The sequence below is a fragment of the Parasteatoda tepidariorum genome, chromosome 6 (genome assembly GCF_982258835.1).
Source record: "Parasteatoda tepidariorum strain Cologne lab strain chromosome 6, Ptep-v5.0, whole genome shotgun sequence".
NCBI lineage: Eukaryota > Metazoa > Arthropoda > Arachnida > Araneae > Theridiidae > Parasteatoda > Parasteatoda tepidariorum.
The window spans coordinates 115,213,282-115,229,746 of NC_141760.1; the positions used below are offsets into that span (position 1 = coordinate 115,213,282).

The following is a 16,465-nucleotide window of genomic DNA, read 5'->3' on the forward strand; positions in this document are numbered from 1 at the left end:
CCCGCATTTGCGTTACATGGAGAGGAAAACCAAGAAAACGGTTAGCTGACGGCAGAGGGACTCTAACCCTTGATCCGTCTACCATGAAGATATTTCACGTCAGCACTGTGGTCGGGGCAAACCGGATGCGGAATTCGTATCGCCGGGATTCAAACCCTGTTCACCTCATTGGAAGGCTCTATCTGCTGAGCCATCACGGCTCGTAAAAAGATCTTTTGACGTATTCCTGAAAGTATGACGTAGATGACAATTTTATTGATCAGTTTTGAAATGAGAGCCAAACACCATCTATTTTAATTCACTCGCAATCAGCACTTTCAGAAAGGATTAGAATAATAATTCCGAAAGAGGATTATTAAAACTTCATTTTGTTTTTTCCTATTTCGTACGAAAACCTTTGGAGAAGAGCATTCTATTCTATTTATAGAAACCTCATTTATTTAAACCAGTCTGAGAAACTAAGATTCATTTTGTTTCACGAATCCCGAGATGAGCATGCGCACAAAAACTGGGATGCTCTCTCCGGGATCTTCTTCCGAGAGGGGATCTTCTCTCTGTCTTTGTCATTATAGAAACGACAACAAACGACAACGACCACTTGTTCTCCAGGTCCACCCTCTTTCAAACCATAATTTGTTTGTTTTTTTTAAGTAGGAAAGAAATTGATCAAAACTTTTGAAAAAGAAAAGCGTATGAAAATATTTGAAAAGATTTAAAATGATTTTCAATAAAAGTGGCCACAAATGTCCAAAGTGACCACAAATGTCGATATGTGACAAATCTAGGGATTTTATAGAAAGTTACGGAAATGAAACAGTGTTTGGGCATTGGTGCCAATTTGAGAGCGTGTCCTCAACTGCCCACTACACAGTGGGCATTCTACTAGTTATTATCTGCATATTAAGTGTGGCGGGAAATCTATTAGTGGTCATTGTTTTCTCAAAGTAAGTGTCAAATCATTGAATTTTTTTTTGGAATGATGTTTTTTTTAAAAACTAAATTTTTTCCCTTATTTGTTTATTGTTTTCTCTTAATTGTTTATTTGAGACTTACTTTTTTCTCAAAGTAAGTGTCAAATACTTAAGTTTTTTTTTTTTTTTTTTTTTTTTTTTTTGTATGATATTATTTTTCTTATGAATCAAATTGTTTTCTCAAAGAAAGTGTCAAATCCTTACGGTTATTTTTTGAATGATATTATTTTGATAAAATCAAATTGTTTTCCCTTATTTGTTTATTGTTTTCTGTTAATTGTTTATTTGACATGACACTTACTTTTTTTTTCTCAAAGTAAGTGTCAAATACTTACGTTTCTTTTGGTGTGATATTATCTTTTTTGGATCGAATTGTATTCTCAAAGTTAGTGTCAAATTAAAAATTTTTTTTGGAATGATATTATTTTTTTAAAAATCGAATTGTTTTCTCAAAGTAAGTCTCAAATCATTGCGTTTTTTTTTTTGGAATGATATAATTTTTTAAAAAATCAAATTGTTTTCTCAAAGTAAGTGTCAAATCATTGCGTTTATTTTTTGAATAATATTTTTTTAAAAATCAAATTGTTTACTCTTATTTGTTTAGTGTTTTCTCTTAATTTCTTATTTGACACTTACTTTGTTTTCTCAAAGTTAGTGTCAAATTTTTTTTTTTTTTGTAATTTTTTTAAAAATCGAATTGTTTTCTCAAAGTAAGCGTCAAATCATTGCGTTTTTCTTTGGGAATGATATTATTATTTTTTAAAATAAACTGTTTTCTCAAAGTAAGCGTCAAATCATTGCGTTTTTCTTTGGGAATGATATTATTATTTTTTAAAATCGAATTGTTTTCTCAAAGTAAGCGTCAAATCATTGCGTTTTTCTTTGGGAATGATATTATTATTTTTAAAAATCGAATTGTTTTCTCAAAGTAAGCGTCAAATCATTGCGTTTTTCTTTGGGAATGATATTATTATTTTTTAAAATAAATTGTTTTCTCAAAGTAAGCGTCAAATCATTGCGTTTTTCTTTGGGAATGATATTATTATTTTTTAAAATCGAATTGTTTTCTCAAAGTAAGCGTCAAATCATTGCGTTTTTCTTTGGGAATGATATTATTATTTTTAAAAATCGAATTGCTTTCTCAAAGTAAGCGTCAAATCATTGCGTTTTTCTTTGGGAATGATATTATTATTTTTTAAAATAAATTGTTTTCTCAAAGTAAGCGTCAAATCATTGCGTTTTTCTTTGGGAATGATATTATTATTTTTTAAAATAAATTGTTTTCTCAAAGTAAGCGTCAAATCATTGCGTTTTTCTTTGGGAATGATATTATTATTTTTTAAAATCGAATTGTTTTCTCAAAGTAAGCATCAAATCATTGCGTTTTTCTTTGGGAATGATATTATTATTTTTTAAAATCGAATTGTTTTCTCAAAGTAAGCGTCAAATCATTGCGTTTTTCTTTGGGAATGATATTATTATTTTTTAAAATCGAATTGTTTTCTCTAAGTAAGCGTCAAATCATTGCGTTTTTCTTTGGGAATGATATTATTATTTTTAAAAATCGAATTGTTTTCTCGAAGTAAGCGTCAAATCATTGCGTTTTTCTTTGGGAATGATATTATTATTTTTTAAAATAAATTGTTTTCTCAAAGTAAGCGTCAAATCATTGCGTTTTTCTTTGGGAATGATATTATTATTTTTTAAAATCGAATTGTTTTCTCAAAGTAAGCGTCAAATCATTGCGTTTTTCTTTGGGAATGATATTATTATTTTTAAAAATCGAATTGTTTTCTCAAAGTAAGCGTCAAATCATTGCGTTTTTCTTTGGGAATGATATTATTATTTTTTAAAATAAACTGTTTTCTCAAAGTAAGCGTCAAATCATTGCGTTTTTCTTTGGGAATGATATTATTATTTTTTAAAATCGAATTGTTTTCTCAAAGTAAGCGTCAAATCATTGCGTTTTTCTTTGGGAATGATATTATTATTTTTAAAAATCGAATTGTTTTCTCAAAGTAAGCGTCAAATCATTGCGTTTTTCTTTGGGAATGATATTATTATTTTTTAAAATAAATTGTTTTCTCAAAGTAAGCGTCAAATCATTGCGTTTTTCTTTGGGAATGATATTATTATTTTTTAAAATCGAATTGTTTTCTCAAAGTAAGCGTCAAATCATTGCGTTTTTCTTTGGGAATGATATTATTATTTTTAAAAATCGAATTGTTTTCTCAAAGTAAGCGTCAAATCATTGCGTTTTTCTTTGGGAATGATATTATTATTTTTTAAAATAAATTGTTTTCTCAAAGTAAGCGTCAAATCATTGCGTTTTTCTTTGGGAATGATATTATTATTTTTTAAAATAAATTGTTTTCTCAAAGTAAGCGTCAAATCATTGCGTTTTTCTTTGGGAATGATATTATTATTTTTTAAAATCGAATTGTTTTCTCAAAGTAAGCGTCAAATCATTGCGTTTTTCTTTGGGAATGATATTATTATTTTTTAAAATCGAATTGTTTTCTCAAAGTAAGCGTCAAATCATTGCGTTTTTCTTTGGGAATGATATTATTATTTTTTAAAATCGAATTGTTTTCTCAAAGTAAGCGTCAAATCATTGCGTTTTTCTTTGGGAATGATATTATTATTTTTAAAAATCGAATTGTTTTCTCGAAGTAAGCGTCAAATCATTGCGTTTTTCTTTGGGAATGATATTATTATTTTTTAAAATAAATTGTTTTCTCAAAGTAAGCGTCAAATCATTGCGTTTTTCTTTGGGAATGATATTATTATTTTTTAAAATCGAATTGTTTTCTCAAAGTAAGCGTCAAATCATTGCGTTTTTCTTTGGGAATGATATTATTATTTTTAAAAATCGAATTGTTTTCTCAAAGTAAGCGTCAAATCATTGCGTTTTTCTTTGGGAATGATATTATTATTTTTTAAAATAAACTGTTTTCTCAAAGTAAGCGTCAAATCATTGCGTTTTTCTTTGGGAATGATATTATTATTTTTTAAAATCGAATTGTTTTCTCAAAGTAAGCGTCAAATCATTGCGTTTTTCTTTGGGAATGATATTATTATTTTTAAAAATCGAATTGTTTTCTCAAAGTAAGCGTCAAATCATTGCGTTTTTCTTTGGGAATGATATTATTATTTTTTAAAATAAACTGTTTTCTCAAAGTAAGCGTCAAATCATTGCGTTTTTCTTTGGGAATGATATTATTATTTTTTAAAATCGAATTGTTTTCTCAAAGTAAGCGTCAAATCATTGCGTTTTTCTTTGGGAATGATATTATTATTTTTAAAAATCGAATTGTTTTCTCAAAGTAAGCGTCAAATCATTGCGTTTTTCTTTGGGAATGATATTATTATTTTTTAAAATAAATTGTTTTCTCAAAGTAAGCGTCAAATCATTGCGTTTTTCTTTGGGAATGATATTATTATTTTTTAAAATCGAATTGTTTTCTCAAAGTAAGCGTCAAATCATTGCGTTTTTCTTTGGGAATGATATTATTATTTTTAAAAATCGAATTGCTTTCTCAAAGTAAGCGTCAAATCATTGCGTTTTTCTTTGGGAATGATATTATTATTTTTTAAAATAAATTGTTTTCTCAAAGTAAGCGTCAAATCATTGCGTTTTTCTTTGGGAATGATATTATTATTTTTTAAAATAAATTGTTTTCTCAAAGTAAGCGTCAAATCATTGCGTTTTTCTTTGGGAATGATATTATTATTTTTTAAAATCGAATTGTTTTCTCAAAGTAAGCATCAAATCATTGCGTTTTTCTTTGGGAATGATATTATTATTTTTTAAAATAAACTGTTTTCTCAAAGTAAGCGTCAAATCATTGCGTTTTTCTTTGGGAATGATATTATTATTTTTTAAAATCGAATTGTTTTCTCAAAGTAAGCGTCAAATCATTGCGTTTTTCTTTGGGAATGATATTATTATTTTTAAAAATCGAATTGTTTTCTCAAAGTAAGCGTCAAATCATTGCGTTTTTCTTTGGGAATGATATTATTATTTTTTAAAATAAACTGTTTTCTCAAAGTAAGCGTCAAATCATTGCGTTTTTCTTTGGGAATGATATTATTATTTTTTAAAATCGAATTGTTTTCTCAAAGTAAGCGTCAAATCATTGCGTTTTTCTTTGGGAATGATATTATTATTTTTAAAAATCGAATTGTTTTCTCAAAGTAAGCGTCAAATCATTGCGTTTTTCTTTGGGAATGATATTATTATTTTTTAAAATAAATTGTTTTCTCAAAGTAAGCGTCAAATCATTGCGTTTTTCTTTGGGAATGATATTATTATTTTTTAAAATCGAATTGTTTTCTCAAAGTAAGCGTCAAATCATTGCGTTTTTCTTTGGGAATGATATTATTATTTTTAAAAATCGAATTGCTTTCTCAAAGTAAGCGTCAAATCATTGCGTTTTTCTTTGGGAATGATATTATTATTTTTTAAAATAAATTGTTTTCTCAAAGTAAGCGTCAAATCATTGCGTTTTTCTTTGGGAATGATATTATTATTTTTTAAAATCGAATTGTTTTCTCAAAGTAAGCGTCAAATCATTGCGTTTTTCTTTGGGAATGATATTATTATTTTTAAAAATCGAATTGTTTTCTCAAAGTAAGCGTCAAATCATTGCGTTTTTCTTTGGGAATGATATTATTATTTTTTAAAATAAATTGTTTTCTCAAAGTAAGCGTCAAATCATTGCGTTTTTCTTTGGGAATGATATTATTATTTTTTAAAATAAATTGTTTTCTCAAAGTAAGCGTCAAATCATTGCGTTTTTCTTTGGGAATGATATTATTATTTTTTAAAATCGAATTGTTTTCTCAAAGTAAGCGTCAAATCATTGCGTTTTTCTTTGGGAATGATATTATTATTATTTAAAATCGAATTGTTTTCTCAAAGTAAGCGTCAAATCATTGCGTTTTTCTTTGGGAATGATATTATTATTTTTTAAAATAAATTGTTTTCTCAAAGTAAGCGTCAAATCATTGCGTTTTTCTTTGGGAATGATATTATTATTATTTAAAATCGAATTGTTTTCTCAAAGTAAGCGTCAAATCATTGCGTTTTTCTTTGGGAATGATATTATTATTTTTTAAAATAAATTGTTTTCTCAAAGTAAGCGTCAAATCATTGCGTTTTTCTTTGGGAATGATATTATTATTTTTAAAAACCGAATTGTTTTCTCAAAGTAAGCGTCAAATCATTGCGTTTTTCTTTGGGAATGATATTATTATTTTTTAAAATCGAATTGTTTTCTCAAAGTAAGCGTCAAATCATTGCGTTTTTCTTTGAGAATGATATTATTATTTTTAAAAATCGAATTGTTTTCTCAAAGTAAGCGTCAAATCATTGCGTTTTTCTTTGGGAATGATATTATTATCTTTTAAAATAAATTGTTTTCTCAAAGTAAGCGTCAAATCATTGCGTTTTTCTTTGGGAATGATATTATTATTTTTTAAAATAAATTGTTTTCTCAAAGTAAGCGTCAAATCATTGCGTCTTTTTCTGAACGATTATATTTTTCTAAATCAAATTGTATTCTCAAACTAAGTGTCAAATCAGTGCGTTTTTTAGAATGATATTATCTTTTTTAAAAATCAAATTGTTTTCTCAAAATAAGCGTTAAATCACTGTGTTTCTTTTTAAATGATATTATTTTTTAAAATCAAAAATCAAGTTATTGACTGTAAAATGATAAAATGAACGACATTTATTTCTTGTATTCAAAGTTAGTGTCAAATTTTTTTTTTTTTTTTGGAATTTTTTAAAAAATCGAATTGTTTTCTCAAAGTAAGCGTCAAATCATTAATTGTACTATATTATTCATTAATAATATTTGTTTGTCTTACTTTAGCAATTTGTGACCCATAAGTGCCTTGTTTTAACCGTCCCAAATACTCTTCTTTATAATAACGTTAATAACGTTCGCTTAGTTCATTTTTGATTCCTGCACTTATCGTTCTGCAAAAAAAAATTTATTCATCCGCAAATTTTCTTATTATTAAAATTCAGTATTCAGTAGATTCAGTATCATTATAAAATTCAGTAATTCTATTATTGAAATTCTATTATTCATTAAGTTAAAATAAATTATATTATTCAGTAATTCTATTGAACATATTCCATTTTTTCGTAACTCTATTATTCAGTAAGTTTTTCTGGTATTAAATTTCAGTATTCATGATTAAAATTCAATAAATTCAGTATTATTTGAAAGTTCAATAATTGTATTATTAAAATTCTATTATTCAGTGAGTTAAAAAAAATCTATCATTCAGTAATTATATTTTTTAAAAAATTCTATTATTTAACAATTTTTTCATTATTAAAATTCAGTATTCAGTAAAATCAGCATCATTATAAAATTCAGTAATTCTGTTACTGAAATTCTATAATTGAAGTTCTATAATTCAGTAAGTTAAAAAAACTATATTATTCATTTATTCTACTAAACAAATTCGCCAACCGACCTGTGTAGGGGTTAGGGAGCTGCCCTTGCATCAGAAAGGTTTTCTATTACTAAATTTCAGTATTAAAATTCAGTATTAAAATGCAATAGGTTTTGAGAAGGAAATTTTCATATTGAAAAAATCAATTAGTTAACGTTGTTATGCAATACCGTAAAAAATAATATATGTATGCAAATAGGAAGTATATAAAAAATCTCCTGAATAAAACTCATAACACGTGTGTTTAAATATAAAAGTATTGTCTCTAAATTCGTGCAAAACATGCAATTATTAAAACACTACAATGCGTCTAATAATTTGGTCTAATTATTATAATATACTAATATAATACCCTGCTATAATAAATATTGTATATTTACATAATATATCGTCTAACTTACATCATATATCGTGTAATTTAACCAATTGATACACGAACGTAAACAAGTACAAACCGGTTTCAATCGCGTAAAAACAATAATGCTGTATAGAATTAACTGATAATTAAGATTTTATATAGAATCTTATAGTACACCTAGAAAATTTATCCACTGACTGTATTTTCACCAAATGTTTTGTTAGAAGTATGTGAAAGTATGAACACTTTTCTGAGATTTCGTACTTCTGCTGATCAGAATAAAATAACGTAATCTTAAAAACTGTAATACGTGGGAGCCCGTTTCCTTGGAGACGGAGGAAAGAAATTCAATGACGAGCCATTTATATATATATATATATATGCCCTTTTGGTCTTTCAAAACACAATTCACATAGATTCTGCATGCCTTAAGACATCTTTTAACGGGAACCGTAACAATGACGTAACAATGACGCATCAGAAAAAGAAGGAAAAAAAATGTCTTATTTGAGAGCACTATACTTTTAAAAAAAGATTAGCAATATGTTTGGGTGTGGTTCAAATTTAAAAAATTATATTAAAATTTTTTTTTTTTTTGCGGCCATCACATTTTACCCATTGGCAAAATGGTTGCTGTCTAATTTTTTTTGGAAGAACAACTTTATTGCGTTTTCATCTTGCAGTTAATCTTGAACTGCTCGGTACAGAATTTCGCAGACATATTTGAATGCAGCCCAGACACATTCTGTATAAATTTTTTGATGACGGAATAGACATTGAACAGCCAATCGAGATCAATATTAACATTTTCGGAATAGTACAATGGTGTTTGATGGAGATAATAAGCTGCATCATTCACCCGTTTCAGATTCACAAGTTCATACATAAAACATAATTTGAAGGCTAGGCTTTTTTCTTAAATTTTACACGAATAGTGAATGTTGTTGTTGTTGTTCCTTTACGTCACACTAGGCTGCACAATGGGCTATTGGCGACTGCCCGGGAAACATCCCTGAAGATAATCCGAAGACATGCAATCACAATTTTGATCCTCTGCAGAGAGGATGGCACTCCCGCTTCGGTAGCTCGACGACCTGCACGCGAAGTCGAGCACTTTACGTAAAACAGTTTAACGAGGACCAATACCACACATCCTCGGTCCCTACGCAGGCTGATCCAAGTGGTCACCCACCCTCACACTGACCGAAGCCAGTGATGCTTGACTTCGGTGATCTGCTGGGAACCGTGTCTTAACGAGATCAGTCCACGGCGAGACGAATAGTGAATGAATCATTTATATTGCGTGGAAGACAGTCTACGGTCTTGTGCAAGTCATTGGGTACGTTAACAATGGATCCTTTTATACGTAACTGATGATCAACACCCAGTTCTCTTATTTGCATGAAAGGGGTAAGGAGAGTCACCATTCGCTCTTCGGTAGGGTTCAATTCTCTCAACCACTTTGGTACTTTTGTGAGGGACGGGCTTCATGCTTGCGTTTGCGAACGGAATCTTTTCGTTTTTCCGTTTGGGTGTAACGCTTAAGGTATTCCACAGTCTACGTTCTTTGGCTTTGCCAGCCTCGGTAAGTTTAGGCCTTGGCATCGTTATTTTTATTGCTTCAACTCTAACTTTTGGAACCGTGTCCATCTGTTTAGACCCTCTTTATGTGTCATATTCACCTGAATTAGTAATGGAAACGATCCAGTTTGAACTGTCAGTTAGAATTTTAGATTCTTAATTAAAACAATAAAAACAAAAATATCGTTCAAATGTAGAAATTCTCTTTTTATTAACAACTCAAGAAGTATTTATGGGATTTCTCTGGTCCCGTATCTCAAAAATAAGACTCACCAACTTAATGCATAAAAAAAAGCGAAAGAAAAAAAGAATTCTAAAAAAAATTATCTATCAAGCAGCAGCGGTCGCCATAGCAACGCATGTATTAATTATTGTAGTTTAAAAGTGAGGAGGCCATGAAATCCAAATCAAGACAGATTTTGCTAATTCGTAAAATTAAGTTTTAAACTTTGTAAAAATTACTCGGAAAAATCGCTTGATTATGCTAAATTTTGACTGTCAATCGAGATCAAGAATATGATTTTTCTCTCCATAGTTTGTTTTTTAATTAAGTATAATTGATCTTTCCTTAGTTGAGTTGAACCATTAGAAACGAGAAAAGATGAAATTATACTTAATTGCAGAAACTGTTAAACTTGTGAACCATTCAGGTATGCAGCGAAAATTCAACAACAGAGTCGAAATTTTACAAGCTGAAAGGGCCATTTTTTAAGAATTTAACCTAATTTTTTGCAGAACTCCTAATTAACTTGAATGTTACAGCAATTTTTAATGCTTTTTGTGATTTCTTTTCGTATTATTTTGCATCTAGATACATTTCATTTTGTTTCGTAAAAAACTTTGAAACTCGACATAACGAATCTATCTATAAAAATGTACCAAGAGTACATTGGATTGAAAAAATATTTAACATTCGATTATTAGCTCGAGAATCAGCCTTTTCTAATCATAAAGTAAAACTAAACCGTAATCACTAATCTACTGCCCTGCGAATTGCAACAACAGAGTTGAACTTTCAGAGAGTGTGCTGAAAGGGTAATTTTAATTTGTTAACATAATACAATAATTTTTTTCTTCGGAAATTTATTGTAATTTTAAGTGCTTTTTTGCGAACCTTTCTCTTTTTATTTTTAAATAGGACTATTTATCCATTGCTACCGATAAATGTATCTCTCTCGAGATCTTCATTTTTATAAGCTCACTATAGCGACTTGAATTAAAATGGAATTAGTCTCGCAGTGGACTGATCGTTAAGACACGGTTCCCAGCAGATCACCGAAGTCAAGCATCGCTGTCAGTGTGCGGGTGGGGGACCACTTGGATCAGTCTACGTAGGGACCGAGGGTGTGCGGTATTGATAATCGTTAAACTGTTCTACCGTAAATGGCTCGACTTTGGGTGCAGGTCGTCGGGATACCGAAGCGGGGGTGCCATCCCCTCTGCAGAGGATCGAAATTGCGATGGCATGTCTTCGGATCATCCTCAGGGATCTTTCCCGGACCGTCGCCAATAGCCCATTGTGCTGCTCTAATGCGACTTTAATGAACTACAACATCACCAATCGGAATAAACAATGAACACTATTATATTAGTATTTAAAAATTACTTTTTCTTAAATAATTAAATTAGTTATCAAAAAAATTATTCAAAAATATCATTGCTATTATTTTGAGAGAGGTGTGACGTCACATATATTTGCCTTAACCTTAGAAGCATCTACCCAGACATCCAACCAATCACCTACTGCCGCAATAACATCCATTTATTCTATAATTTATGTGCATCCGCAGAAATAACAAGCACCCATCAACAATTCCAGGAAACCGATGTCGCAATAAAAATAATTCTTCCTGACTCTCGGCCAAGATAAACGAGGGAATTCATGATCTCCTTTTATTAAAGCAGCATCTTGGTAGTTTCATTATTTAATTAAAAATATGAAAAATGGCAAATGTATTTCACTATTATTTCTTTGCTAGTAAAATTAATTGGGATTTCCCTGAATCTTTATTAAACAAAAGATTGTGAATGTAAAATCTCTGAGTCGTGATTGCTCAGCGGATAGAGCGTTCGCCTTTCAATCACGTGAATCGGGTTCTAATTCCAGTGGTGGCTGGTCGATGCGAATTCTACACCCGACTTGCACCAACCACAGTGCTGACGTAAAAATATCCTCAGAGGTAGACGGATCGCGCGTTAGAGTCTCCTTGCCGTCTGGCTAATTGTGGGAGGTTTTCGTGGTTTTCCTCTCCATGTAACGCAAATGCGGGTTAGCTCCATCAAAAAGTCCTCCCCGTATTCACCCGATACTTGATCTTGTAGTTCCCTTGTCTTGTGGATTGTGTTCAAAACTACAAGTCTACGGAATTGAACGGCAGCAAAACCCAAAAAATTGTTGTTGTTGTTGTTAATTTACGTCGCAATAAAGCTGCGCAATGGGCTATTGGCGACGGTCTGGGAAACATCCCGGAGGATGATCCGAAGACGACATACGAACACAATTTTGATCCTCTGCGGAGGGGATGGCACCCCCGCTTGGGTAGCCCGACGACCTCGACGCGAAGTTGAGCACTTTACGGTAGCACAGTTTAACGAGGACCCATACCGCACACCCTCGGTCCCTATGCAGACTGATCCAAGTGGTCACCCACCCGCACACTGACCGCAACCAGTGATGCTTGACTTCGGTGATCTGCTGGGAACCGTGTCTTAACGATCAGTCCACTGCGGGAGCCAAAAAATTGAGTCGGCTGTTCAACGACGGTAATAAAATACTGAAATGTATATCCCTCTTATAGCTCTAGGATCGTTTGTTTTCTGAAATTTGAACAATGGGAATTACGTCCTGAAATGATAAAATCTCTCTAAATTTCAATTAAGACCATTAACATTTCTAGACAAGGTGGATTTTAGTTGAGCATGCAAAACTTTGCAAAAGAAACCTTATAATTACCTGGATTTAAGAATATTTCCACCTTGAGACAAGATTTATAAAAGCTTGAAAACCTTAAGTCAACCGTGTTTTAAGGATTTTACATGGAAGGTTGTTTTCCAAGGTTTTAGATTAGGGTAATGTACGTAGAATAGAGCAGATTGTCACAGATTTCGTCTTAAGGTCAGAAGGTTTACACGTAAACCGCTTAGCAAACATTTTTAGTTTTACATTAAGAGATTTCTGCTGAGTGAAAACAAACCTATCTGGGAATTTTTATATCTCGAAATAAATAAATGGTATTGTATATTGTAGGTATCGACGACTGCGTAGTCCAGCCAATACCCTGATCGTGAATTTAGCTGTGAGTGACATGTTGAATGGTTTTCTGCATCCAATGGCTGCTTATTCTGCTTTCAAGGAGACATGGATCTTTGGTAAAGCAGGTCAGTTCACTTTTTCTCCCTACTCATAGATATTTGGATTCCAACTTCCTTAAGTAAGTTCAGTCAAAATTCTTGATGGTCCCATCAAAAATTTTTGATGGTTTATGTTGGTTTCAGTGAGATGGATGATGGTCCAACTTCATTGGATGGTCATCATTACCATTAAGAGATGGTAATGAAAAATTCTAGTCTGTCGAGATGGCACTTTATGATACAATCAAGAGAAGTTTGACTCTAACGGACCAACAATCCATGATGATCAATGATGGTTCATGTTGGTTCCAACATTTACATGATTTTCAACAAGAATTCTTGTTAGTTCTTAGAAATATGCCATCAAAACAATTTAGTTCCTTACGTTGGTCCATCAAATATCAGTCCGAATTTCTACATTGCGATGATGGTTGTTCGATCATTACAACAATTGATTTCTAAGATACTAAGACGGAAATTCGTGATGATGCATTTTTTTATGGTTAAATAAAAATTATTGTTAATGTAGCAGTAAGGTTATAGAATATACCACCAAAATAATTTGGCTGTTTTTATGTTGACCCAGTATAAGTTAGTCCGAATTCCTATGGTGATGAAAGTTCATTGTTGTTCAAACATATGATTTCTAAGAAACTTTGATTAAAATTTCTGACGGTTTGTTCATATTGAACCATCAAAACAAATTGTTATTCTTATGTGGGACAGTCATAAATAAGTCTGAATTCCTCTAATGGTTATTTAAGTTGGTTATCATCAATATTCTGCAGATTCATCAATTGAAAACCATCAGAAATTTTGACTTGGGTAGGTATATTATTTTACATCGCAACTAAACGTGTACAATGGGTTATGGGTGACAATCGGGGAAACATCCCTGAGGGTGATCGGAAGACATATCATAGCTATTTTGATCCTCTGCAGAGGGGATGGCTCCCCTTCTTTGTTAGACTGAAAGCATGCTCGCGAATTTCGAAAATTTATGGTAGAACAATTTAGCGGGGATCGATGCCGCACACCCTCGGTTCCTACGCAGGCTGATCAAATTGTACACCCACCTGCTTTACTGACTGCAGCCTGTGTTGCTTGACTTCGGTGTTCTACCAACACCTCCTAGAAAGAACAGGCCTCAGCACGGGTTACCATAAATATCCCTTAGTAGTCCAAACGTAATGACATATTTTGTATTTTCAATCACTGCGCAGCTTAGTACCCCAAACGTAATGACATCTTTCTTATTTTTCGTCTACTGCGCAGTTAACTTCGTCACATCGGACTACTAAATTGATCCGTGCTGAGGCCTTTCTACTTCTAGGAGGTGTTGGTTCTACCGGGAACCGTGTCTTTATGATCACGTATGTTCGTGTATCAATTAGTTCACATTGTAATTCAAACGTCAAAAAAATAATATATGTATGCAAATAGGAAGTATATAAAAATCTCTTAAATAAAAACCCATTACATGTGTGTTTGTATATAAAAGTATTGCCTATAAACGCGTGCAAAACATGTCATTATTAAAAAACTACCATGCGTCTAATAATTTGGTCTAATTGTTATAATTTACTAACATAATTCCTGATATAATAAATATTATATTTCATATAACATATCGTCTAATTTATCTAATCGTCTAACATCCATCATATATCGTGTAATTTAACCCATTGATACACTAACGTAAACAAGTGCAAACCGGTTTCATCCGAGTGAAAACAATACAGCTGTATGGTATTACCTGATAATTAAGATTTTACATAGAATCTTATAGTGGGTCTAGTAATTTGTCTAGGGGCTGTATATTGTTATTAAATGGCTGTTGTTGTTTCAGTCAATGCAAATCCATTACCAGGCTCATATATATGTATATATATTTCAGGTTGTGAAATGTATGCAGCGTGCTGCGGCCTATTCGGCTTGGTGTCTATCATCAGTTTAACGACGATCGCTATCGAGAGATGCACCGTGATATCTATCAAACCTTTGTACGGCGGGAACCTCTTTAGCAACAACAAGGCTAAGATGTCCATTCTCTTGATTTGGATTTACTGCCTCCTTCTGATGTTGCCTCCTCTGTTGGGGTGGGGAGCCTTCGTACCTGAAGGCTTCCTCACCAGCTGTTCTTTCGATTATTTGTCGAGGGGTGCATCGAACAGATCCTATTTCTTCTACCTGTTTACCCTCGGTTTCTTTCTTCCGGTCACCGTCATCGGCATCTGCTACTCTTTCATCATGAGGACCATTCTCGAGAACGAGAAGGAGATGAAGCGGAACAAAGTGAAGAAGAAGAGGTACGACTACAAAGCGGCCGAGATGATCATGATCGCCATCGCGATGTTCATGCTCTCCTGGACACCCTACTCCCTCGTGGCTTGCATAGGACAGTTCGGAAACGAGAAACTCCTCACCCCCTGGGTGTCAGTCTTGCCGAGTCTGTTTGCCAAGATGTCCACCATCTACAACCCCGCCATCTATGGACTCTCACACCGACATTTCAGAGCGACTTTAAAACGAATCTTTAAGAAGAGTCCTCAAAGTTCTGCGGGAGGACAAACGTACTTGAGCAGAAACTCTTCCGTACCGCAGACGCGTAACGCGTGCCCCTGTCTACCCAATTACGCGGCGGGTGCCTGCAGTAGTTTTGCATTGGAACTTCCTACCTGCGATCCTGAGAACAGTCGGGTCGTTTACGTGAAGAAGACAACAGAAGATTCAAAATGCCGTGCGGACAGTCCTCGAAACCCCGTGGACCATTCAAGGAACGCGTTCGTAAAAAGCTTATTGTTTCGTAGTGAGAACTCATTACACCAAAAATACCAAATACTTTTAAAGAACGATCATATTATGAGAGTGCCCACGCTCATATATTTTCATAGTAATCATACATTTAAAACACTCTCAATGTCTCAATTGCGATAAGCTTCAGTAAAAATGGAATTTACTCTTTTTTTAAAAAAAATTTCTTCTCTTCGTATTTTCTTCCTTTAAAAATCTCTTCTTTTCCTTCATTTAAAAAAAAAAAAAGTTTTCTCATATAAAAATTTGGATTTAACCAAAGTTTCTTTGTAATTTCAATAAATTTTAACTGAATTTTAACAAGTTTAATTTAATTAGCCCTTGACATTTTGATTCCCTCTAAATATATTTAGATATATCTTAATGTATATCTAAATATATTTAGTATACATTTGTAAACTAAACTATATATGCGTATTAACACTAAAAGTTAGTGTAAAACACTAAATATGTGTATTAATATAACATCTTATTTATATTAATACACATATTTAGATATATATTAATGTACATTAATAGAAATATTAATGATGACGCATCTTTTCAAGTAAGTGACACACAAACAAATGACTTACTAGACCAAATGACAAAAAATTAACCTAACCTTTTTCTTCCTTTTAAAAAAAATAGAGAGTGCTTACACTTGAGCTAATTCAAGCAAAAATCGGATACAGTTAAGCCTTTAAACTGACTTTTTTCCAAAACAAAATAGTGTGGCCTTTTAACTAAAATTTTAAAGCATGTCTATTTTGTCAGCTTTTGCTAAGGTTACACTGGCAAAGTATTCATTTTCTGTTCTCTCTCGGCTACAGCGGTTTATTTTATTTTGTACTTTAATTTTCCATCATCAGAAAACAAAAAAAAAAATTTCCAGGTAACTTTGTTTCCTCTCATTCACGCCTGATTAATCTTGAGA

The 16,465-nt window shown here is 31.9% G+C and overlaps 1 protein-coding gene across 1 annotated transcript; it reads left to right on the forward strand.

Moving 5' to 3' along the window:
- The first annotated feature begins 254 nt into the window (after positions 1-254).
- On the forward strand, positions 255-15,849 carry LOC107439768 (rhodopsin, GQ-coupled). Its single transcript, XM_016052465.4, has 3 exons — positions 255-944; positions 12,632-12,762; positions 14,633-15,849. Exons 1-3 carry the CDS (start codon positions 763-765, stop codon positions 15,670-15,672), a joined length of 1,353 nt encoding a protein of 450 aa, XP_015907951.3. The 5' UTR covers positions 255-762; the 3' UTR covers positions 15,673-15,849.
- The last annotated feature ends 616 nt before the right edge of the window (positions 15,850-16,465 follow it).